A 24,391-nucleotide genomic window follows, 5' to 3' on the forward strand; every position below is an offset into this window, starting at 1 on the left:
CTGGAAGCACAATAAAGCAACTGTGTCCCACCCCATTTCCCCAGGCAGGATACAAGGAGTCTCCCTTGGCTCTGTGAAAACCCTGCAGGTGTGCACAGAGCACACGTGGACACAAGAGCAATCATACCTGCCTCTTCCGAGCTCACACATCCCTGGCAGTTAGCAACTGAGCAAACAGCTGTCAGTCAATCGATAATTTCCTGTACTGACTCTAGGTCCTACAACTGCAGCTTTGAACTGCTCTCCAGAAGCCTTTATTCTTGTGAAAGGGAAATGTAATAAACAGAGAAACAAATGTGTAAGATCATTTAAAGGGCCAATAAGTTCCAGGAAGAATAAATAAGGGAACTCAGAAGGCATAAGGAGGACCCTACCCTAAGAGACAACATCCAAATTAGGACTTAATTAGCAACAATAGTGAGCCATTAAAATCTAGGCCAGAGAGAAATAGCACAGTGGGAAAGCACAGTGGGCAGGGTGCTTGCCTTGTAAGATCAAACAGGTTCAACCCCTGGCATCCCATATTGTTCCCTGAGCACCACCAGGAGTGATTCCTGAGTACAGAGCCAGGAGCTACTCCTGAGCATCGCAGGAGTGACCCAAAAGCAATGCAAAAAAATTTTTTCTTTAAATCCAAGCTAAGAGAATCCCAAGGGGTAGAGGTGGGGAAACAGGTATAAAACCCTGTGATTAGCTAGAGTTTTGCATACTAAAGGCATGAGGAAGGATGAGGTTGCTGGAACATCAGATAAATAAAGCAAAGTAAAAAGCAGTATAAAAACTCTAGGATTTTATTCTAGAATGCAAAGCATGGGAGGGGCTTATAAAGAAGGGGATTTTACATAACCCCCTCCCTTTGGATAACCAGATGAAAGATAGTATGTGCAGGGGAAAAAAAGGTCTAGTTAGGAAAAGAGTTATAGGCTGTTAGCAATAGCAAGCAGATTATGTGGAAAGGGTGATGGACCACAGGCATCTTCAAAAATGAACCCATCCTGCATTTAATTTAAATATAAAGTCAGAGCTGGAGAACAGAGTGATAGTACAGTAGGTAGGGTGCTTGCCTTGTATGTGGTCAATCCAGTTTGAACCTCAACATCCCATATGGTCCCCTGAGTCCCACCAGGAATACCTGAGCATAGAGCCATGAGTCTACACTGAGCACTGCTCGGTCTAAACAAAACAAAAAATAAATAAATACAAATAAATCCAATGAAATAGAATAGACACTGCAAAGAAAGTAAGAGAAATCAGGTTTCCAGCTCTGAACACCAGGTAAGCAATGGAATTGGATTTTGGAACAGGAAAGACTTAAAAGGAAGAAGAAAGGAGGAGTGGGGCTCAATGAATAATTTCATTTTAAGTTTCAAACATCCAACAGGAGACTATGAAAAGCAGAAAGAAGAAGAATTGTAGACCTCGGGAAAGAGGTTTGGACTAGACTCGCAGGGGTCTTCAAACTACCGCCCGCGGGCCACATATTGTATTCATTCCCATTTTGTTTCTTCACTTCTAAATAAGATATATGCAGTGTGCATAGAAATTTGTTCATAATTTTTGTTTTTACTATAATCTGGCCTTCCAACAGTCTGAAGGACAGTGAACTGGCCCCGTTTAAAAAGTTTGAGGACCCCTGGGAGAGTAACACTATTGGAGTAACCAGTTCTCTTAATCAGGGTATTCCTTCTTTGCATGTGCTTGTCCCTCCTAGATAGGAAGTACCTCTGAACTGGCTCCCTTCCCATACCTGTTCTCCATGAGGGTGGTCCTAGTCTTCCTAATAAAGGCCTCGGGTCAGAGAGACACCTTCCGGTTTGGCCCCACAGCTTGCTTGTCTGCCTGCCAGTGCCCTTAGCCTACTGGCAGATAGCTTGTAGTGGAAGTTCCTGAACCTGTTTTATCTCCCTAACCTGGTGTGGATTATTTCCTGTGTCACTTCCAGAATCTCATTCCCCAATCCGCCCAGGGCACCATCACTTAGTGACTTGGGGAAGAAGGGGGAACTCTGGAGAACATCAAGAAGTGTTGGTTTCACAAAAGACAAATAAGGGGCCTAGCAACAGCATATCGGGGTAAGGTACTTGCCTTACAAGCATTCAATCCAGGTTTGATCCCCGGCATTCCCCCATGGTCTCCAGAGCACTGCCAGGAGTAATTCCTGAGAACAGAGCCTGGAGTAAATCCTGAGCACCCACCAGTGTGCTATCCCCTCCCCAAAAGACAAACAAGTGTGTCTGAAAGGACGGTCAACTCAATGTCAATGATAAAGGGCAAAAGAGGTAGCAGAGCAGCAACCAGCAAAAAGGCACTACAGGTGACAATACACAGGCTGAGGCAAACTCAGAGATTCAAGAGGATCCCACCTTTCCTACCAAGCCACAGCCATGGAACCCAGCACCTCTTAACCCCTCATTCATGGGACTCCATGCATGACCAGCTCCCTACCAGGTTTATTTATTCTGACAATCATTGCTTGAAGGAAAAAGTCCAATCAGGAAACAAATGGAAACTTGCTCTGCCCCAGCCCCTGCTCTGACCATAATCACTCTCACTCTCTGGCTTCTCCACAGCCCTATCACCCTGCTCAGGGCTGGGCTAGCAGGCAAGAGCATGACTTCAGTTCTGGCAGAGGCATGGAAGTGGGGTCCAGTCTGGACACAGCAAGTTTTGTGATGTTTTAGTGCCAGAAGCGACCCTTATACAGAGTTGGGAGGAGCCCACCCAGCAGTGCCTCCACTTCCCCAGAAATTGCAGAAGATTCCTGTGTGCCTGGCCTGCTAGTCCTCCAAAATTTCTCAAGGCCTACAGGTCCCCAACCTGCCTGCCCCATCGTTCAGATGGAGGGGGTCCATTCTCCTCAAACAGCTCAGCTAGGAGCAGTGGCGCAGCAGTAGGGCATTGCCTTGTATTCAGCTGACCCAGGATGGACCTCTGTTTCTATCCCCCAGCGTCCCATATAGGCCCCCAAGTCAGGAGCAACTTCTGAGCACATAGCCAGGAATAACCCCTGAGCATCACTGAGTGTGGCCAAAAAACCAAACCAAAACAACAACAACAAAAACTCAGCTAGCGCTGAGCCAAGCTCCATACACTTCACTTCTATTTTCTCTGAAATTTTCACCTCATGTCCAGACCTGAAGGTCACTCTCCAGGCTCAACTGTATTTGCAGAAGCCAGCCAGCCCACAGCATTGCCTGAAATTCTATTCAAAAGAATCAATTGATTTTGGGCCCGGAGAGATAGCACAGTGGCGTTTGCCTTGCAAGCAGCCGATCCAGGACCAAAGGTGGTTGGTTCGAATCCCGGTGTCCCATATGGTCCCCCGTGACTGCCAGGAGCTATTTCTGAGCAGACAGCCAGGAGTAACCCCTGAGCACCGCCGGGTGTGGCCCCAAAAAAAAAAAATCAATTGATTTTGAATATCATTTTACATTATGTCAAATTTTAACCAGCACCAACCAAGGTTTCTTTCTCCAATTTCTCAAGAAACATATGTTTTAATTTTGTGGTTCTGGTAATTAAAAAATTGAAAATTGGGGGCCGGAGAGATAGCATGGAGGTAAGGCATTTGCCTTTCATGCAGGAGGTCATCAGTTTGAATCCCGGCGTCCCATATGGTCCCCCGTGCCTGCCAGGAGCAATTTCTGAGCATGGAGCCAGGAATAACCCCTGAGCAGTGCCGTGTGTGACCCAAAAAAAAAAATTTGAAAATTGTACTATTATATATTTGAAGGATCTTTTTCAGCCACTTTGAGGGTTTAATGACTTTTTATTTTAGGGGAGAGAGCTTATAATAAATTTAGGATTTTTACCATTCTCATACCAAATCCCACCATGATGAGTCTGTTTTAACTCTATTCTTAACAACTTGATAAGTAATATAAAGAGAAAAGAACAGGACCATTTCCAGCTCAGTCAGAACTATAGAGTGTAGAAATGTTGAGGGGTTGGTTCCACATACACACAAGCACAAAAGCAGGTTGAAGCAGGCCCAGATACCTGCACAGGGCTGGAGATACAGTAAGTACTTTGGTCTGGGACTTCATTTATGAGCAAATGACCTGGGTTCTATCCCTGTCACCACATATGGTCCTAGGACAGCCAAGAGTGATCTGTGATCAGAGTCTGGAGTAAGACTCAAGCATCTCTGGGTGTGAGTTTAAAAAAAAATCAAATGTGTACAGACAGGTAAAAGTACAAAGACCTCACAGGGTTGAAATTCCACCAATCAGAACTGTATTACATACAACCCCCCCACCGAGTCCTCAGTCCCCTCCTCCTGGCAAGTACACTCCTTCCCACCTCTTGCACCTTTTTCAGCCACTATACACCACTATACACCTTTCTCTGTTGATCTTTTTGTGGTCTCCTAACCTCTATTCTTGCTTCATACTTTATGACAAAAGAGATTTGAAACCCCAATAGTTTCTCCTTATTACACCACAGCAATACCAAGCCATGCCACTGGTGCCCCCTACTTTGACAATCTCTCCAGAGAGAGAACGGGCCCTGCAATGTGCGTGATCACTTCTGCTCAAGGACATCACTCCTAAACTCAGCATTTCCTTTTTGCCCTCCAATTCTCCCTCTCCAATGGGTCACTCTGCATTGTTTTCAACAGGTTGCCATCATTACAAAGCCTCCCTTGGCACACACCCTCTTCTCTGATCCCATCACTCCCTGTATAGAGAAATATAAAAGTCATAAGATGCTCTTCTTATCTTCTCACCTCTCATCCTCTCCTTCATCCATGCCCCCAAATCAAGCTTCCAACCCTCACCCATCAAGGGCATTAGGAGCCTCCATGTTGCTGAATAATCTGGCTTCTTTGAACTCTCACTGAGACTAACCTCAGTCTTCAGCCAGTGTTCCTTGGAGTCACAGACACCCCATTTGCTTTCCTCTCCCCCACACTCAACCTCCCTGGATAGTTCCAATCTGCATGGCAGTCCCAGCCACCCTCTGTCTACTCACAACCCTCTGTCAATGTGCTCCCTCTATAAGCAAGTCTATAAGCAACCAAAGGTGACCTCATGGCTCCAGTGCCTTACATGCTATCTATATATTAATAACCCTCAATCCGTCTATCATTCCTGATCTATCCAAAGCTCCAGGCTAATATCCATCTGCCTACTCAGCATTTCTGGGGAAAGTTCTCACTACTATCTCAACCCCAATATGGACAAGAAAGGATCTTGGATCTCTGCCCACTGTTCCTACCCATATCTTCACCATCTGATATATAGTAGTTCAAGCCTTAAAAAGCAGTTATCCGGAGCCGGAACAATAGCACAGCAATAGGGTGTTTGCCTTGCACATGGCTGACCCAGGACAGACCTGGGTTCGATCCCCAGCATCCCATATGGTCCCCCAAGCCAGGGCCAATTACTGAGCACATAGCCAGGAGTAAGGGAAAAAAAAGCAGCTATCTTTAACATCAGTCCACATTCTCTTAATTTACCCCAAAACTAACCCCAGATTTGTACTATTCTCCAGCTGTTGTCTCAGTGCCTGGGCCACAGCGGGGAAACTCTAATCAGAAAATAATGCCCTCCCCCTGAAAATTGGAAATCAACCATTGTAAGAGAACAGAAAACATCCCCCTAATGTAACTGTCTACCACCACCGCCTGGATCATTCCAGCACAGGGAGTGGGAGGAATCACCCACTTTAAGAAACACTAACTTAAGTCATTCATCAAGCATCTTTTATTTGAAGTGAATGAACTGGAGGCATCAATCATAAACTAAGTTAACATCTTGTTTACTGATCCAGAAACATCCGCATCCTCCTCTGAAACATCTATATCAACTACTGACCCTCAGATTCTAGTAAAAACTTAATATATCATCAAATAAAGTTAAAATACCCATTTGTAAATTCACTCACTTTGCAAAACACTTTTGGGATTCCAAGCTCCTGCTTCTGCTCTTCCCCCTACAACTCACCCCCACCCTGAGGTCCATAGCACCAGACTAATCTGCTCAAAAGTGCAGATCACAGTTTGCTACTCGAGCATAGAAAATCCTCCATTCTGGAAATGAAACAAACTCCCAAGCTTGCCTGCAGTCTCAGTGATCCAACCTCTGCTGGCCTGTGCCCACCTCCATGTCACTAACCCAGCCTGGGGCCCAGCCACAGAGGTCTCTGTAGGTCCTGCCTCCCACACAAATGTCCCTCTGCTGTGCCCAGGATGGCCCTTTGGATGGGCATTCCCTTCACCTCTGTCTTATCCTATTTAAATCCTTGCTTAGCATTCAGCACAACCTTACATTGTTCTTGCTAATTTGTTTGTTGGCTAATTTTCTATTTTCCTCTGTCGCCTGCTAATTGAACACAAACTCCAGAAGGACAACAGACTCCTCTGTCTTGTTCTCTGACAGACTCAGCACTTTGAACAGGAGTGGCCTAGAAGGTTGGGAAACAGGGGGCAGTAGTTAGGAGGGAGGAATTCAGACACATTCTTTCTCTAGCTACAGAGGACCCCCAAAGTGTCCAAGCTCCACAATACAGCCTCCAGCTCAGAACACAGAGAGTGAAGCCACTTATCACTCCTGTTGCAAGGCACAGCTCCCCTCCTATGTCCCAAGGCCCCTGTACTCACAGGAAAGGGCAGAGGCATGGCTGGCTGCTCTCCTAGAGGAAGAGGAAACACTCCAAATATACACCTCACTACATGTCCCATACACACACAGCCACAACACACAACACATGACACTTTTCACAATTCTAATCCACAGAGGCCTTTTAAACCTCTGCTGTTTCCTTCCCAGTCCATCAGTAAACAAAGACCGCTAGCCAACAACCACAGTCACACACACACACTCCATGCACACACAACCCCACATACCACAAACACACCTCAAACACAGATAACCCCTCATACACCACACCTACCCACATATCACACACCCCATTCATACACACACATTCACAGAATATACCACAGCCCACACAAACCCACAACACACACAACCACACCTACAAGCCTTATACACACATCACCTATACAATCCACACAAACCCCATCCATAGACACACATCCACAACACATATCACATCCCACACACGCGCACGCACACACACACAGCACATAAAGCCACAAACATGTCACCCAGACAACCCACAAAAGCATACAGGTCACACTCACACTACCTCATGCACATGCATCATACATGCTTTATACATGTATGCATGAATCCCACAGCATACATTCATGTGTACCATACATACCTGTAGTCTCCTACACATTGGGGACACACTCTGGCTGTGTATGTACCTCTTGGGGCCTAAAAGACACTGCTGGGATAACTCCTGCCGGACAGTCCTTCACACCACCCTTGATCCCAATGAAGAGGTGAGCAGAGGTAGTGTCTGAGCCAGGAGCATGCTCAGGGATGACAAAACCAATTGTCAGAGCCATTTCAGGGGCTCTAACCCCATTCAAGCAGCACCCCACCCTGCTGTTGGCAAAGCCTTGCATTTCTTTTCAGGCACTAGGTAAAAAAAATACTTTTATCTCACTCAACCGGAAATACTACCACCAAAAACATCTTTCTTTGAGATTAAATTTCATTTTCTCCTGTTTTGTCTTGTGCTTTTAGTTGCAGGAGACTTGGCCACAAAAGAGACCAGCTCCCTTCCACCTTAGAGTCAGCAGACCCCAGCAGATCCCAGGTGTGGGGAAGAGGATGAGCCGGAGCTTTCCCCCCACCCCAGACCTCCCTTCCTGCTTCCAATAGGCTGAGATCATTGGTCACCTGACACCCCCTCCCACCCCTTGCGCACACATTCCCCAAGCAAGGGGAGCACCAGAGCTGCAGCTCAGCCCAATTTTCATTGACACTCAGACAGCTGTTAGAAGAATGTGATTTTTGAAATTTAAATAACACCCTTCCACAGTATTCGACTCAGGAAGACAACCTGAAGATAAGCAGTTTATCTCCAGCCACCACACAGGGGGAAGGGAAGGAGTTTCCCCCTCCCTCAAGCCCTAGAATCCTAGGCACAAAGCTGGGAGGGTCTCCCAGAGGCATCAGCCCAACCTACCAGCCAGGCACAGCCTGGGATCTCCAGTCTGCTCCAGGGATCTCTGGAGTAGGCCAAACAGGGAAGGGACCTTCCTCTGGCCCATTTCCCTACACTCATGATGGACGTGAACTCCCAGATTTGCTCACCTCTAGGTATGCTCTTCAACCCAGTTGGGTCAGGCCTTTGAGCATTGAGGCTGCCATATCTCACTTGTTCCTCCTCCAAGTCCTTCCTGGTTTCCAGAGGCACTCTCAATCACATCTTCAGGACTCTGGGCACCCCTCCCCACCATCTACACTACTGTCCTCCTACCTATGCCCCCCCCCAGTCTACACAACTACCACCAATCGACTAGTAAGTGAGTATGTGACCACCCACCAAGCCCCTGACTCACTCTAAAGCAGTCTTCCATAGTTTGGGAACACACTAACCACAAAACATCTCTCTACTTTTCCATAAAGTGCTCAACCAGTCAAGATCTCCTAGCACCCATGGGCAACACCCCTCAGTGTGCTGGCACCCATAAGCAGCCTTTTCTTGTGTAGTAACACCTCACAGGGAACCAGGAAACCTTTGTCAAACCCAGCAAGAGGAATTGGTCATACTTCATGCCCAACTGGTGGAGCTGGGGGACAGTAACCAGTGCTCTGCTCTCTCAGAGACACCACACATTCCTTCTGCTCTTCTTTCACGTACCACAGCACTGGGCACTGAGAATCACAGAGGACTGGCCCCCACACAGCACCCACCATGTAGGAAGAGCGTGTGGTGACGAATGACAGGTGCTGTGACCCCTGAGGCAAGGCATCTCTCAGGGGTCATGCATAAACTTTTCAACTGCAGTCAGTTTCCCTTCCAGCCTGACCCCTTCCAACAAGAACATCTCAGGAGCAATCCTGGTTTCCTTATTTGCTAAACTGGACAGGGAAGACCCCACAATCCCTTCTTCCTCCAATGCAAGGCCCTGTGGCAGCTTCTCCAGCCTCCTACTGGTTACACCAGCCACCACCATGAGCCCCACACTGGTACGCCACATACTCCAATCCCTGAAAATGGAATCACCTTTCACTCAGCCTCATCCACACCTCAGTGGCAAGAACCACTGCTTCCCAGAGGCCAGTCCCCCATTATCTGCCATACAGCCAAGAGAATTTGCAACAAACACATTTCCATTAGCTATAGGCCTGTATATGCAATTCAGGTCCTCACCCATAGCCACACACCAAACTTACATGCACCCTTGGAATGGGGAACAAGAAATTCGAAGCATACCTCTGCCTGCAAAGCACATTGAACCTGTTTAAAGGGGGTCTAGTCTAGCCCTATCCTGCAGGTCTCTGTGCCCTCCTGTTGGTTGAAGCAGGGCTAAGGTGATTACTAAGTTCCCTCCCGAATACAGCAAAAGGAAAACGTTCTCTACATATGTTGTAAAATCCATGTGCAAGATTTTCCCTGGTGTGGGGACCCTGTGGATGATCCCACACAGCCCAGAAGTGCCAGGAAATCATGCTGATTTCAGAAGCCAAGGCCTGTCTCCAAGCCCTGGGCACTGACTGCTGTCCCATGTCCTCCTCCTATGGTTGGGGCCCTTCTGCCCCCCTCATGCCCAAATCTATCCTCTATGTCCTCCGTATACCAAACTGTTCCTCAGGTCTCTGCTCTGCCTCATGCCCTTCCTGCCTCCCAAACAAGAGCGTCAGGCTCCTGAGCACGTTCCCAATCCCACATACTCTAAGGCACTCTCCTCTGAGCTTTCTCACTTCCTAAATGACCTCCACAAACATCCTGCCTCTTCCCCATTGGCACAGAAGGGCGAGCCTTTCTTCTGAGCCCCCTCTACCGACCCACATCATGGGCAATTCTCCTTTGCCACAACACACAAAGCCTCTAGGAGGCCACAGATCAACAAACCTTGGTGGCTAGCCAAGCCAGGATGCACACGCAGGGCTGCAGAGTCAAGCCCCAGAAAGCTGTGCACCAGCTGCCCCCTAAATCCCCATCATGGTTTCAGGGGCAGACAGAATCAACAGGAACTCCTCCAGACACCCTTCACAAAATAGCACCTCCCGGAACAAACCAGAACAACTGGACACCATACCATGCGGTGGTATAGGGCAGAGCCTGGTCCTCAGCCTGAACCCTGGACACAGCAGACACAATAAGCCCAGGGAATGGGTGAAGAGGAAACACCTGCCCAGGCCGCTGTGTCACAGGAGTGGGGTGGAGCCACCACTATCCCTGTCACAGGATACAGAGGCAGCAGAGACATTCAGGACACAAGTCTACTTGAAAGGCTCTGCCACAGTCCTGACTAATCAGACAGCAGGAGAGACAAGAGTAGCAAGAGCACCCCAAAGAGATAGCAGCACCAGCCAGCGTTATTTACAATAGCATCCGGAAATAACCCAGATGCCCAACAACAGATGAATGGCTAAAGAAATTGTGGTACATCTATACAATGGAATATTACACAGCTGTCAGGAAAAATGAAGTCATTAAATTTGCCTAAATGGACATGGAGACTATTATGCTGAGTGAAATGAGTCAGAGGGAGAGAGACAGACATAGAATAGTCTCACTCATCTGTGGGATTTAAAAAAATAAGACAATATGGTAATAGTACCTAGAGACAATAGAGGTAAGGGCCAGAAGGACCAGCCCATAATATGAAGCTTACAACAAAGAGTGGTGAGAGCAGTTAGAGAAATAACTGCACCAACAACTACCGTGACAATGATAGTGAGAGAGAGAGAGAGAGAGATAGAATGCCTGTCTCGAAGACAGGCATAGGGTGAGGGAAGAGGAAAATAGGGACATTGGTGGTGGGAAAGATACACTGTAAAGGGTGATTGATGTACATTCGATGACTGAAACTCAACGATGAGCATTTTTGTAAGTATACTGCTTAAATAAGGTATTTTTATTAAAAAAAAAAAAAGAAAATATTCACTGGGGAAGGGTTTTGGACATTGTATAACAGGAACTCAATTATGAACAACTTTGCAACTGTGAAAAAAACAACCATACTATGAATAACCTTGAAACCATGGTGTTTAAATAAAGTAATTTTAAAAAACCTGGAAGCTTTAATTTATGTTAAATCAATAAAAGATTTACTTCAAAAAAAAAGAGAGAAAGAGAAAGATAGCAACATCTTTTCCACTCTGGGAAGTGCACCATGGAGGAGGGAGGGCCCCACCGCCTGTCCTGTCCACACAGAGATGGTATGAGGGGAGACCACAGTCAGAGTATGGGAGAGTGGGGTGAGGCACCCTGACACATCAGGGAGAGGCACCCTTACAATACTAGAGCAGCAGGCAGGATTCAGGCAATCCAGGAGCCCTGAGCAGAAACCCAAGGGCCTGTGTGCTGTCTAGGATCCCATGTACTGTTACTGTCTAGTGGGAAACAGTGAGCCCATCCCTGGGCCCTTGTATCCACATTAGCATAAGAAAGAACATACCAGAAGCCCCCCGAGGTAATTTGAGATCAAGAACACACTCAAGTCCCAGCCCCATGGCCTTTGTACCCCCTTCTATTATATGCCCTGGACGAGCCCTTCCCTGGCTTCCCAGGGGCCAGGCCAGAGCCTCCCCACCCTACAGCATGCCCACATTTCCCCAAGGGGTAAGTGACTTTCCCCTAGGGTGACTTTGGGGAAATAATCTGACTGGGGATGTGACCAGCTGTATCCCCCAAGCCTTGCTCCCACCACAGAGAGTGAATCCCAGAGCCCAGGATCCAGCATGGCTTGAGACCCAGCTGTGCAGTGGCAGCAGGTAAAAGAAGCTGATTCAAGGAGCTGAGACCCAGTAATTTCCTCATTTGTCTTGTCAACATCCTTGTCCTGCAGCGTGTCAAGTTCATTAGCTAAAGATTTTCTGCTAAGAAGTACTTAGTGCAGGCCCAGGAAGCAGCAGAGGCCCCAACTAAGATGAGGACCTCTGACCTCCAACCTCCAGGGAGCAAATCCAAGCTGTTTCCCCACCAGACTCAAATCTATGGCCTGTCAGGCATCTAGCTTAGTGCTGAAGCGCATGCACTGCAGGGTAACAGCCCTTCATGCATCAGCAGCATCATCAATTTTTTTAATTAATAAAATAAATAAATAAATAAATAAAAATTAATAAATAGGGGCCAAAGAAATAACACAGCAGTAGGGCATTTGTCTTGCACGAGCCAATCCAGGATGGATGGTGGTTCGAATCCCGGCATACCATATGGTCTCCTGTGCCTGCCAGGACCAATTTCTGAGCTCAAAGCAAGTGTCACCAGGTGTGACCCATAAAACAAAATAATAATAATAATAATAATAATAATAATAATAATTAATAAATAAAATAAATAATAATAAATAAACAAGCCTTTGGTTCGCTAATGCAGTGCTGCTCAACTGGTCCCTGAGCTACTGGCAGGGGCAGAGTATTCACACCCTGACAGCCAACACTGTCCTCAATGTCCTGTACCCTCTCCCTCTGGGCTCACATGATCCAGGACAGATTCTTTCCAGCAGCAGCAACATAAGTGCCTATGCTACAAGGGTACTGGCTGGTGATCCAGTCCAGCCCTCTAGACAAGCCCACTCAAGAGCTAACCCAGCGCCCACAGGTACAAGGGGCAACTTTGGCATTTCCCACTGCAATTCATAGAAGAACCCAGGACAAGGCGCTCAACACAAATGCTACAACCCAAGTGAAGTGTGTTCAGCACTGTAAGGTGGGTGAGATTTAAAGTGCTGAACACACATACAGGTCACCAATCAAAATAGATAATGGGATGGCTGGGGTAGAAGATGAGGTCAGATCCAACCCCCCCCATCCAGCCTGTCTCTGTCTCTGTCTCTGTCTCTGTCTCTCTCTCTGTCTCTGTCTCTCTCTCTCTCTCTCTCTCTCTCTCTCTCTCTCTCTCTCCCTCTCTCCCTCTCTCTCCCCCTCCCCATTTTTCATCTCCCTCCCCCACCAGGCAGACTGCAGATTTGTGTGCAGGTTCATGTGTGGACACTAAGGAGAGCTGTGATGGGACAATAAAAACTGTCGGGCTACAGTTCAGAGAGGCCCTGTCACAAGCACAGACAACATAGGCCTTGCCCTAAAGCAAGTAGAGGCAGACTTCAGACTAGGAAAGCCAGGATAAGATGCCAGGGTGCCAGTCAGGGAAAGGTCCAGAGACATGATTTCAGATCAGGAAGGCAAACACTGAGCAGATAATAATGCAGGGGTGAGACCTGGTCCTCATACACTGGAGGAGAGTTGACTGAGGAGTCAGGACCAGGAGGTCATACATGAAACAGGCAGCACAGGACTGGAGGAATGACATCATTTATGGGTATAGGAGAGGCCTGGACATTGTGGGAGAGACCCGACCCACTTAAATTGTACAATAAACTCTTTTAATCTTCCAGGTTCTGTATGAAAGTCTTTCATATAATTCTCAAGGACCCACCAGCAGAGGAAAATCTACTTTCATGCTAACACAATGACCACCTCTGAAGTTTCCATTCCATTCAACCACCACCACCAGGATTGACCCTCAGGATCACCATTTGGTTGATGCCTTCCTTCACATGAGGGTCCAAGATACCCCAATAGATACATGTATATTATATGAATTTAAAGTCTCAGGGTATCATCCCTAAGGGAACAAAAAAAAAATGATTTGGGGGTAGGAAAATTCAATTGTACATAACAGAAACTTGTTGGTATCCAAAATTTAATCTTACCTTCAAATTTGTTTCCTCTCCCATTTCCCTTCTCCCTCTATCCTAGCTCCCCTACCAGGCGATGCCCAGTGAGAACACAGGAGCATGCGTGCCTTGCATGCACACAGCAGGAAGAGGCCTCATGAGAAAGCAAGCCTGCTGGGCCTCTGAAGCTGTGAGCACTTCTGTGTTTGAAGTCCCGGTCTGTGGCATCCTGTTACAGCAGCACAAGCTGACTGAGATAGTATTTCTCAGTTACAATTAATTTTTCTCCTCAGGGAGGTAATAATGAAAAAGGAAAACGAATGGAAAGCATGGTCCTAGAGAATCCTTCACCTTCTAGTCTCAATGGAGAACACTTTGTTTCACAGCTTAGAGGCACTTCTCAGCCAGCAGCAATTGTGTCCCAGAGGATATTTGGCAAGGGAGATATTTCAGATATTTCAAGGTAGGGGTGGGTGCAGGTGGAGCTCAGGGCTGCCATTAAACCTCACACAAGGTACAGAACAACTCACCCCAAGACAGATTTGCCCAGGTCAGGATGTCAATAGTGCTTCTACTGATTTAGAGCAAAACAAATATAAGAAATGAAACACCACCATGAACTACCTGAAGACGAGGTCCTGCTCTCACAGATGCCAGAGAATGAGCCCTCCCAGGTAACCTAAACCAAGGGTACTCTGAGAAGAGCATTCAGTCCTCACAGATCAAAGCCCAGAACCTAAAACCATACCCTAAGACCAGCAGGGCAGAGGACCCGGGGTCTCTGGAGTCCCAGTGTCTGAGAAACAAGCAAGCACCTCATTTCCCTGTCTCCTCTGCAGAACCTGGCAGCATGGTCAGAGTTCTGTATGGGCAAGAAGATGGTCTTCAGAATACGTCCAATGGGGTTCTGTAAAGAATGCCCTGGGGAGAGGAAACCTGAGCTGAATGGATGCTGATCTAACACCAACAACCAGATAATGGTTCCTGGCTGCTCCAAGGTAGGCAGCAAGTGGACCACAAGCTCATGTAGACCTCAAGGCAAGCGAGGAGGTGCTGGCACTCTCCCCACACAACTGGGGAAATCAAGGCAAGGCATAGTGAAGCAACTGGAAAAAAGAACCAGCAGGGTGCAGTGCATGACAGGAGAGTGGCCTATAGTTTCAGGCTGACTCCTCCCAATGTTTAATATACAGCCTTGGTGGTGGTGTCGGGAGCATCTTTTCCTACGAGAGCCCAAGGCCTGAAAATCCAGGCTTGCTGGAGAGGGTAAGGTAGGCCCTCGTGGAAGCAGAGCACCACTAGCTACTTACCTGAGAAGATAGAGGCAAGCCTGAAGATGTCCGAGAGGCGGGAGGTGACCAGCTCGTATGGCGAAGCTTCATAAAACTCCTCCCCTGTGAGAGAAAGCAGCAAATCAGCCACTCCCCCAGATGTCCAACAAGATGCCAGTTCATTCTCTTCCCCTCCATGACCTCGCCACTGCTCCTGCCCTTTACTCAGGACTTCCAACTGCTTCTACCTAGAAAGCAGCACTCAGAGGGGAAACATGCTCGCCCATGGAAGGTGCCCCCACAGTCATTCTATTTGGGGTTCTATGGCATACCAGGGGCAACTGGATGTCATTGACTCTCCATAGAAGAGAGGCAGCAAGCCTGACATCACACAGATCCTCACAGAGACCCAGACTTCTTCCCACCACACCAGAAAGAGAACTACTTGCTCCTGTCCTCTTACTGGTGGAATCTGACTAGGGGGTTAATGGGCCTTGGATTAGAGCCTGACCCTCCTTCTGCCCTAACTACCTGCCTCTCTACCACTTGAGAAATCTGTGGGAGTACCCGAGCCTAGAAATGAAAGAGCAAGTGAATGTGCCCGCCCTCTGACAAGGCCTCAGCCGCAGAGGAAACATCCTCCTCTGTGGGGAGAAATCAATGGGCCATCACTCAGCTGTGTGTAGGTGTCGAGGGGGCAGCAGACCCTCAGCCTCACATTGATTTTCCATCCTCCTCAGCCCAGCCACAGACCAGCACTCCTGGGGCCTCTGCAGGAAGGAGCCCCATGCAGAAGAGATGCCCGAAATCATCCTATAAGGGGTTCCTCCTCTAGACTGTGACTCTCGTGGTGGCAAAACTCCAGTCTCAGCCACCCTCACCAGTTCACTCAGCAGGTCTGTCTGCAACAGCCCAGAGAAGGGGACAGATCCCAAGGAACAGGGAGTTGACTGAGACACAGTCTATGCTGATGGGCCTAAATCAAAGATTCCCTTCCACTTCCAAACCCACCTTCCCAGGGCCCAGTGCATTCATGGCCTATATGATCTGTCTCCCCAACACTACCCATGGGCTCTGAAAAAACTCCCACTCAGCAGGTCTGTCTGCAACAGCCCAGAGAAGGAAGACAGATCCCAGGGAACAGGGAGTTGACTGAGACACAGTCCATGCTGATGGGTCTAAATCAAAGATTCCCTTCCACCTCCAAACCTACCTTCCCAGGGCCCAGTGCATTCATGGCCTGTATGATCTGTCTCCCCAACTCTACCCATGGGCTCTGAAAAAACTCCCTATAGTTGGGGTCTCAGCCACTGATATTTGTTGGGACCAAATAATATGAGCTTAGGGACTACTTTCAAGGAACTGTAGAGAAGCAAACCCTTTTCATTCTCTAGTTTTAATTCTCTATAGATACCACAGACCCTAAGAGCTTGGGGACAGATTTTTGGAACTCAGCCACTCCCCCAGGTGTCCAACAAGATTCTTTTCTAAAGAAAAGAAAAGCAGGGGTCTGTTGTTCTCAAGGCACTGAAGAAAAGGATCTTCCAGCCTGAACAGTAGCCCCCACATTCCCAAGAGCTAACACCTCTGAAGTGCAAAATATGTGGAGAGATGCTTATCAAGGGGCCAAGTTTAGGATCAAGGACATGTGTGTCATGAGTTCAAACCCCCATCACTGGTGCTCAGAGTGGACACATCCACAGCTCCAGCTGTGTGTGGCTCCACACAGCTCCTGTGTGGCAGGTCAGTCCCCTCAGGAGTCTACAGAGCACCCTTCCTTCTGCACTTCCCACACCCTGTACTGCCTTAGGATTATAATGTACAACACTCCCACATCTTAAAAGGGGAAAAAATTCCTTTTCTCTCTTCACAAGAAAGTTTCAGAAGCTGTTACCATACTGTTCTCTTGTTTTGGTCTTGTCTTGTTTTGTTTTGTTTTCTGCTGGAGACCAGTTGTTTTATAGCCAAAAAGTCTTCTACTCCAGCCTTCCATCCCCAGCAACCACCAAGCTGCTTACCTCCAGGCAGCAGGGACACTCCCCTTTGGTGGGACACTGAGCCCCTCTGAAAGTACCCTCAACAAGGGTAGATCCTGCCCTTCATCACTAGCTTCTTTTCAGCCTAAACTCCAACCCAAACTCCCCAATCCCGGCAGGCGCAACCCCAGAGGAGCTCACCATTTCCTGCTATGGCCTGCTCAGGCCCCAGAAATTCTGGGGTCACCCATCACCCACAGCATTCCCTGTCAGAGAAACAAGACTTCCTGGACTCTCCACCACAGACCCTTGCAGCCACAGCCCAACTTGCTACACATTTTGTCCACACCACAGGGGTTCCTGGACACCCCATGTCCTTCTTTCTAAAATGGAGTCCTCAAGGAAGGCCTCTCCTGGCACCCCTGCTGGAATCCCCTCATCTCCTTCCCACAACACTGATCTCAGTTCTCTCTGGTGACACATCACACAACTGACCACAGCTGAGGGGCTGCTTCCTCCAAGGAATGAGGTTTCCTTCCCTGGTGCTTTCCCACAGTGCTGCCACCACTCCACGAGAGAAATCCCTTGTCTGCTAATCTGCCTCCCCTTCCCCCAACTCCAGCTGGGTTTTGGAAGGCAAAAGGCTACCACAGTTTGTTTTTGATGGTTCCCAAAACTCAGCCAGCAGCTGCTGAGTGAATAAATGACCAACTGGCCCAAGTGAGGCCTCCCTCTCTACACAGGGAAAGTTCTTCTTGAGGGAAGGGGGTGTCATTTGCTTTACTGATTCTACTCTAGAACTTGATGGCAGGCTTGGCAAGAGATGTGGGGTGCTGCTCACTCACCACCCGGCCTTGGGAAGGTGCCAGATTGGCCATGGGTCAGGAAGGACCTGCCTGGAACTGCTGTCTGGAAACTCCTTCCTACCCTGTCCATTTCCACTGCCGGACCCTCAGCCACCTCCCTTCCTGCAAACTTAGAACCCACCCTCCACTCCTCAGCCCTTCAACCTCCTTCTCCAACTGTGGCTTCCCTTCTAGATGAGCAACTACTTCTCCTAGGCTATCCTGAAAGGTGCCCACCTCCATGGCCCGGGTGTGCTCCAGGCTTACCCTCAGTGAGCCCCAGGTGGATGCTCCAGTAGATCTGCAGGCACTGCAGTTCCTTCTTCATGCCCCGCTTGCAACGGCAGTCGTACAGTGGGCTCTCCTGCAGGACCTCCAGGGCCGCTTGGCACTCCTTGTTGGCCAGCATAGTGTTGCGGTCCCGGCCTGCCAAGCACTGCCGCAGCGTGCGGTAGCGGGAGCTGCAGTTGGATTCGGCGGCACACAGCTCATTGGCCCGAACACAGTCCACTGGGGGGCGCCAGCCGTGGAGCTCGGGGCCCTGCAGGGAGGAAGGGCTGGCCAAAGAGCGGAGGGTCTCGTCTGGGTGGTGGGGAGGGAAGACAAGTGTGAATGAGGACCGCCACCATCTCCCACCCAAGATGGAGGCTGGAGACTGGGGCCCTTCGGGGAGCTTCACACCCACCTGCCTCCAGAGTACATCAAGGAGGCCAACACCACCATGCCCTGTACAGCTAAACCAGAGCAGAACTCCAGCTGCCTCTGCACTGTCTCTGGAATTCTTGCCAGCTCCCCACTTTCCTACACAGCAAAGAAAGTCAGGAAGGTCTATAGCCTACTGGAGTCTATAGTCTGGAGTCCAGAGAACTGGCTGCAGCTTCAGCAGAAAGGGACTATAGGGGCAACTGGGTGAGTGGGGCTGGACACACCCTTTCAGGGGTCCAGGCCTTCCACAACCTTCTTCCCAACCAGAGGCTCATCTTGGAAACAGCAGAAAGTCCCTAAATATTCTCAAATTATTTGGTTCTAGAGTCCAAGTCTAGACCTATGCTCTAGCATGGAAAAACGGAGGACCAAGGAAAGAAATGACAGCTCAAGGTCACTCATAAATGGAGAAGACCCCAGACCAGACTATTCATCCTGAGTGCCTGGACTCTGGAAGACACGATGCGCAGAGTGGTCTGAGGCCTACCAAAGAGAAGAACAACCCCTTTCCCAGCCAGAGCATCCACACCTTCCAGTGACTCCATCTTCTGAGACCTCAATAGACAAGGAAAATTCTGGAGCTTTGGTTGAGGAACACCTCACCTTTCCCTGCCTCTCTTCTCTCCTCACACTCCCGCTGAGAGGTTTGCTTCTCGCCTCCATTACATTTCCTTCTGATGGCCTTGCTTCCTTTTTCTTTCAGTTCTTTCCTATATTTTTCTTTCTCTGCTCTCCCTTGAAGCCCTCTCAATTTCTCCTTTTCAAATTAAAAAAATATATATCTTTCAAAAATCAAAATCCTACATCAACTGCAGCAGGGAAATGCCCCTTCATGGACCCTGTCCTGGCACATGAAGTCACACTTCTCCACAAGCACAGATTAATTCACTCTTCTCCTCTGTCACCCCCAAAGTCGTAAGACCCATGGATGGCAGAGGCCAGGGGTTGAGGGGTGGAAGCAGATTAAAGGCTCACTGAATCCTTTCAACAGCAAGTTCCCAAAATGGACTCCTCCAGACAAGAGGAGTTGGCCTTCCTGTGTTCACCAAGCCCCTCACTCCAGATCTGCCCCGCTAAATCCTGTGCCAAGGCCAAGAGCAGAACTGCCTAGCACAAGCCTGAGAAGCAATCATGGAGGCATGATCCACTTTATCCAGCCCCCAAATATAAGAGCCTTGTCCAGAAGCCCCTCCTCAGAATCCCTGACACCCCCACACCCCTTATTTCTACCCCACTTCCCCCAAGAGGCTGGCTCAGGAATTTACTACAGGAAGATAGCGACACCTAGAGGCAGAGTACAGCGAGGGCAGGAGATCTGCTCCCAGAGGGCCCCTCAGGCCTTGGCAGCAAAAGACACAGAAAGAGGAGCTTGGGGGCCTTGGAATGAACAAGGTCTTGCAGGCCAGACGAAAAGACATGTCCTTAGGCCATGGACCATATTCTGGATCAGCACAGAAAAGCTGATGTCTGTGGTCAAACCAAGACAAAACTCATGAAGAAATCAGCAGAGTACAGCATAACCAGTGGACATCTGCCCGCACCGGCTGGAGAGGGACCCTCCATCTAAGCCAAGGCAGCAGCTTTATTTCCCAGATTCAGCACATCCTAGGTCCCTAAGCAGAACTCAGGTGCATCTGGGCACCCAGGAACAGCTGAGCTGACTGGCTTCATATGCCTGTATTCCCCCCCCCCCACCCTACCCCACCCACCCCTGCCCCAATCTGCCTGCTGGAGTCTCAAGACTGCCCAGCTTCCCACCTTGGCTGCACTAGAGAGGTAGACTGAGGAAGGGATCAAACTCTAGCCTTGGGTTTAAAGGCCAAACTCTAGCCTTGGGACTGGGCCAATGAGGACACTTATGCTGCCTAACCTGCAAGGAAGTTAGATGATTCAAGATCAGGCCTCCCTTGCCAAAGACAAGGGCTTCCCCAATCAGCCAAATGGCAGGCAGAAGCACATGCAGTAGAGGGGCTAGTACATCCCTTCCCCAAACTCCCTGGCTGTTCTTAGACTTCCTGACCCCTAGAAGCGATCGAGACCAGCCTGAGAAAGAAACCATGGCAACTCAGAGCCTGCAGTAAGAATTCAAGGGAGCAAAGGTTCAAGGTACCCTGGTGATGAATCCAATTCAACTCATGAAGGAAAGACAAGGGAAACAGTGTCTAGAGACAGACTGAGAAATTCAGTCACACTTTCTCTGCCTGTGTGGACTGTCATTGCAGAAACTGGTCAACAACCCTACCCCCAAGTCACCTCCCTCCTCTCCCCCATTCTCCATTGTTTCAGATGCCACCTGGGAGTCAAAAAACCTGGGAGAGCCTCACCTCGGATACCTGGCAGGGGACTCTGAGACCTCAGCTCCAGAAACTGCCACCAATGTCTCCAGCCCCAGAAAAGCCCAAATGGAATTTCCAGCCAGCTCCCAGCATGGGCTCCCTGCCAAGAGGGGAGCCTGGGGCTCAAGTTTCCCAACCTGCTGGCTCCGGTTTCCCCTCCAGGGCAAGAACTGAAAGGCTATGACCCTGTTCCCTAGGCTGTTCTCTCTCCCACAGGGCATCTCTGACCCTAGCCAACCCCACACAAGCTCACACAGTCCACTGCTCCTTCCCTCTTTGGGGCAAAAGAAAGCCCTGGGGTGTCTGCAGCTGGCACCCAGGGGGCCCCAGAATGGAGCCCAGAATGCAGCACACAATCCAGGGGCTCCTTCAGAATCACTTTCCTCCCTTCTTGGCTCTGCTAATTCCTTACCCCTGAGAGCTGGCAGTTCTAGCCAGCTATGGGAGAAAGGAACCCCTGTGGAAGGAGTCCCTGGCAGCCAGGTACCAGGCAAGCCTGTGGGCACAGGGGCCACACCTTCCCAGCCTTCTCTCAGCCCCTCCCACCTAACAACAGCTTGGGGGACAAATATGAAGGCCACACCCTTAGAACTATGCTCCCCACATGCCTGAAGGAGGTGGAAGGGGAGGATGGATAAAAGACCACAACCTGATCAAGGTATCTCAAATCTCTCCTAGGCAAGAGGACACTCACTGAGCCACCCACATCTTTTTGTGGCCAACACAACCTCCTCCCCCAACACTCCCTCCTCCCTTGTACAGGGAGAAAAAGGTGCCCTCACCACAGCTAGCCAGCAGGCCAGGACCATTAGGCCAGCAAGGCCAGCACCTACAATGAAACATAGGAGAACTCCACACAGAGAGACACACACAGCCCTCTCTCTAGCCACACACAGAAAGACACGCATACTGTCCATCTCCTTACACACATACCCCCCTGGGGCACCAAGCCCACGAAGCAGTCTGTGTTGTGTTGTAGGTCCAGGCACATAGCCTGGCAAACACCCCCTTCTCTCCCCTCCACCCAGCACTATCTCTATCCCTTTTTCCAGGCAGCTAAGCTCTCCGCATAAATGGGGCCTAGGGGAGAATTCTGGGTTCAGGGCACCTGCCACCCCCCAGTGGGGCAGTGGGATTACAAATCCAGCAGAGATGGTCTTTGTTCTAACAGTGGTTTTCTCTGAGCCCTCTCTTGTTCACCCAGGGAAGCAAACTTTAGCCTCCTTCCCTCCCTTTTCAGCCAACGGAAGGATGCTAGGCCAGGAGAGAACAGGAAAGCAGTAAAGAGCTGCTGGTCACCCTCCAGTCCTGTTCAGCCATCTGGCTGGGTCTGGACAGAGGAAGGGCAAAGGGAGGAGAGAAATAGTTGCAAAGTCTTCCTGGGAGAGAAACCCCACAGGAAAAGGGTTGGGGGAGCAGCGGGGAGCTCCGTGCAGTTTTCCCTAGGCTGATAGGAAGTGGGGGTGTGACCCAGCGCTCTCCATAGATGTCCAAGGAGGTGCTGGAGAAAACCAACCCTCACCAGCCACCAGGATTGACTGGGCGCCTACTGGAAAAGGACAGGATGTTTTCCTGCCCGCAAGCCTCACCCCTGACTCTGTCTTCAGGAGGAAGAGTTAGGTGCTTGCTATTTTCTCCCTCAAATTGCTGCAATTTCAACGCATTATTTTGAGAGAAATGGGTGCTAACCTGTGTGTGCGCGCCGGAATGCTTTGCTATTTGAAGTCTCATTCCCCATTCCCGGTGTCACCAGCTAGCTGGCTGTGTCCCCACCCGAGTCCCCGTCACCCCAGCCCATTTCGAGGCGCGCTCTCCCCTCCAGTGACCCCCCCCAACCCCAGCGCCCAGCTCAACCTCCACATCCCCAGCCTCTGGGATGCGCCTGAACGCTCAGCCCCCAGGAAAGCTTACCCTCACCAGGAGCCCGTAGGTACTCACCTAAAAAGAAGAAGAGGCAGAAGGCGTTTGCCAAGATCATGTTAAATAAATCCCAGTTTTGTTTTGTTTTGTCTTTCTCCCTTAGGTAAGATTAATATAATAGTAGTAATAATAATGGTAATGAGCACGCAGTAATAATATGCCCCAAATCCAAGGTGGCAATCCCAGCTAGTCCACTGGATGAAGCTCTGGAGTCAGTCCCGCGTTCCTCCTCTCCGTCTCCAGCTGGGGCTTTTGGGGGGCGGTGGGCTGTTCTCGACGCCCCCCACCCCGTGCCCGCTGAAACCAAAAGGCACGTAGACGTGTACAGAGGCGCTTCCTCCGCGAAGCCGGTCTGGAGGGCTGCCCGAGCCGCCGCGGATCCTGGCTGGTCCCGGGAGGCGCGAGTGAGTCCCCGCGGGGCCGATTCCACCCCGCGCTTCCCAAGAGGGGGCCGGCGAGTTGGGGTGGGGGGAGCGACTGGCTGCGCCCGGAATGGGTTGCGAGGAAGCGGCGAGGCTAAAGGGTGAGAATAAAACGCAAATCAGAAATGCGCCGGCGGATTCTGCGCCCGGGAACCAAACAATCCTAGTGGGAGCTTCGGGGACCGAGACCCGAGTGGCTTGTCTCGCACCCAGACCTGAAGCGATCAGGGGCGATCTCTACCTCTCTCTCTCTCTCTCTAGCTCTCTCTTCTCCCTTAGCTAAGCCTGGCTCGCCTCACTTTTCTCCTGGAATTCCAGCGGCCGGCTGCCAGCGTGCGTGCGTCTTGGCTCCGCGCTCCCTCCCGCGCCTCTCCCGCCGCTCGCCTCGCCTCGGCTCCCGCTCCCCTGCACACACGCACACACACCCCCCTGCAACTCTCCCCGCTCCTCCCTCCGCCCGCCCCCTTCCCCTTTCGCCGCTCCCCCGCCGCCACCGCCGCTCTCGCGCCCGCGCCCCTCTTCCCCCGCCCGGGCTCGGCGCGGGGCTCCCAGGCGCAGGGCGCGGGGCGGGCGCGGCGACACTCGGCCACGGCGGTCGGTGGCCAGCTCCGAGCACCGGAGAGCTAGCTCCGCCGCGCCCCGTTGCTTTGGAGGAAAACTGACCGGGCTCGGGCCCTCCAGCACCCCCTCTTCCCCGCACAGCGCAGGCCTCGCCCCTAACCCCCTCCTCCGGACCCCACAACCCCGGCCCCAATCCCCTCGCTGTCGGGTGCCGGGGCGCCCCAACCTGACCCACGCTTGGTGGATGGGAGCGCTGGAAAAACCGTGGTTGGGTGGGTGGCCGGGGTCCAGGGAAAGGGCGTCGCTGTGTCTTGCAACCGGGGAGACAGGCGGACCCCCCCCCCCACCCTCCAGCGCCAGCCTCCAGGGTCCTCGAGCAACCCCGCGCGTGTGCCGGCACTGTGTTCTCCGCGAGGAGCTCGAGAACTTTCCCCACACCACGCCGAGGCCTCGCCGAGGCTCCTCTTGCCCACGACTAAGCCTCCCGCTCTCGGCAAGGGATGTAGGCTCGGGCCGGGGTGCCCTGACCTCCCCCCCATCATCCTACAGCGCCCCAGAGAGCAGGCTGGGCCTCGCCCCCCGCCGCCGTGGGAGTACCCCCAGACCGACCCGGGCCACAGCTCTCTGCTCCAGGCTCGCGG

General features: G+C 50.5%; 1 protein-coding gene across 1 annotated transcript in view; it reads right to left on the minus strand.

Moving 5' to 3' along the window:
* The window catches only part of GFRA2 (GDNF family receptor alpha 2), a 77,085-nt gene extending 53,539 nt beyond the window's left edge, over window positions 1-23,546 (minus strand). The window contains exons 1-3 of the mRNA XM_049770705.1: window positions 22,786-23,546; window positions 18,074-18,388; window positions 15,025-15,108 (exon numbers count right to left, since the gene is read on the minus strand). Coding sequence (XP_049626662.1) covers window positions 15,025-15,108; window positions 18,074-18,388; window positions 22,786-22,825 — 439 coding nt within the window. The 5' untranslated portion in view covers window positions 22,826-23,546. The remainder of the gene's footprint in view (window positions 1-15,024; window positions 15,109-18,073; window positions 18,389-22,785) is intronic.
* Window positions 23,547-24,391: the final 845 nt, after the last annotated feature.

Source organism: Suncus etruscus, chromosome 3 (assembly GCF_024139225.1).
Source record: "Suncus etruscus isolate mSunEtr1 chromosome 3, mSunEtr1.pri.cur, whole genome shotgun sequence".
In the NCBI taxonomy this organism is placed as follows: Eukaryota; Metazoa; Chordata; class Mammalia; order Eulipotyphla; family Soricidae; genus Suncus; species Suncus etruscus.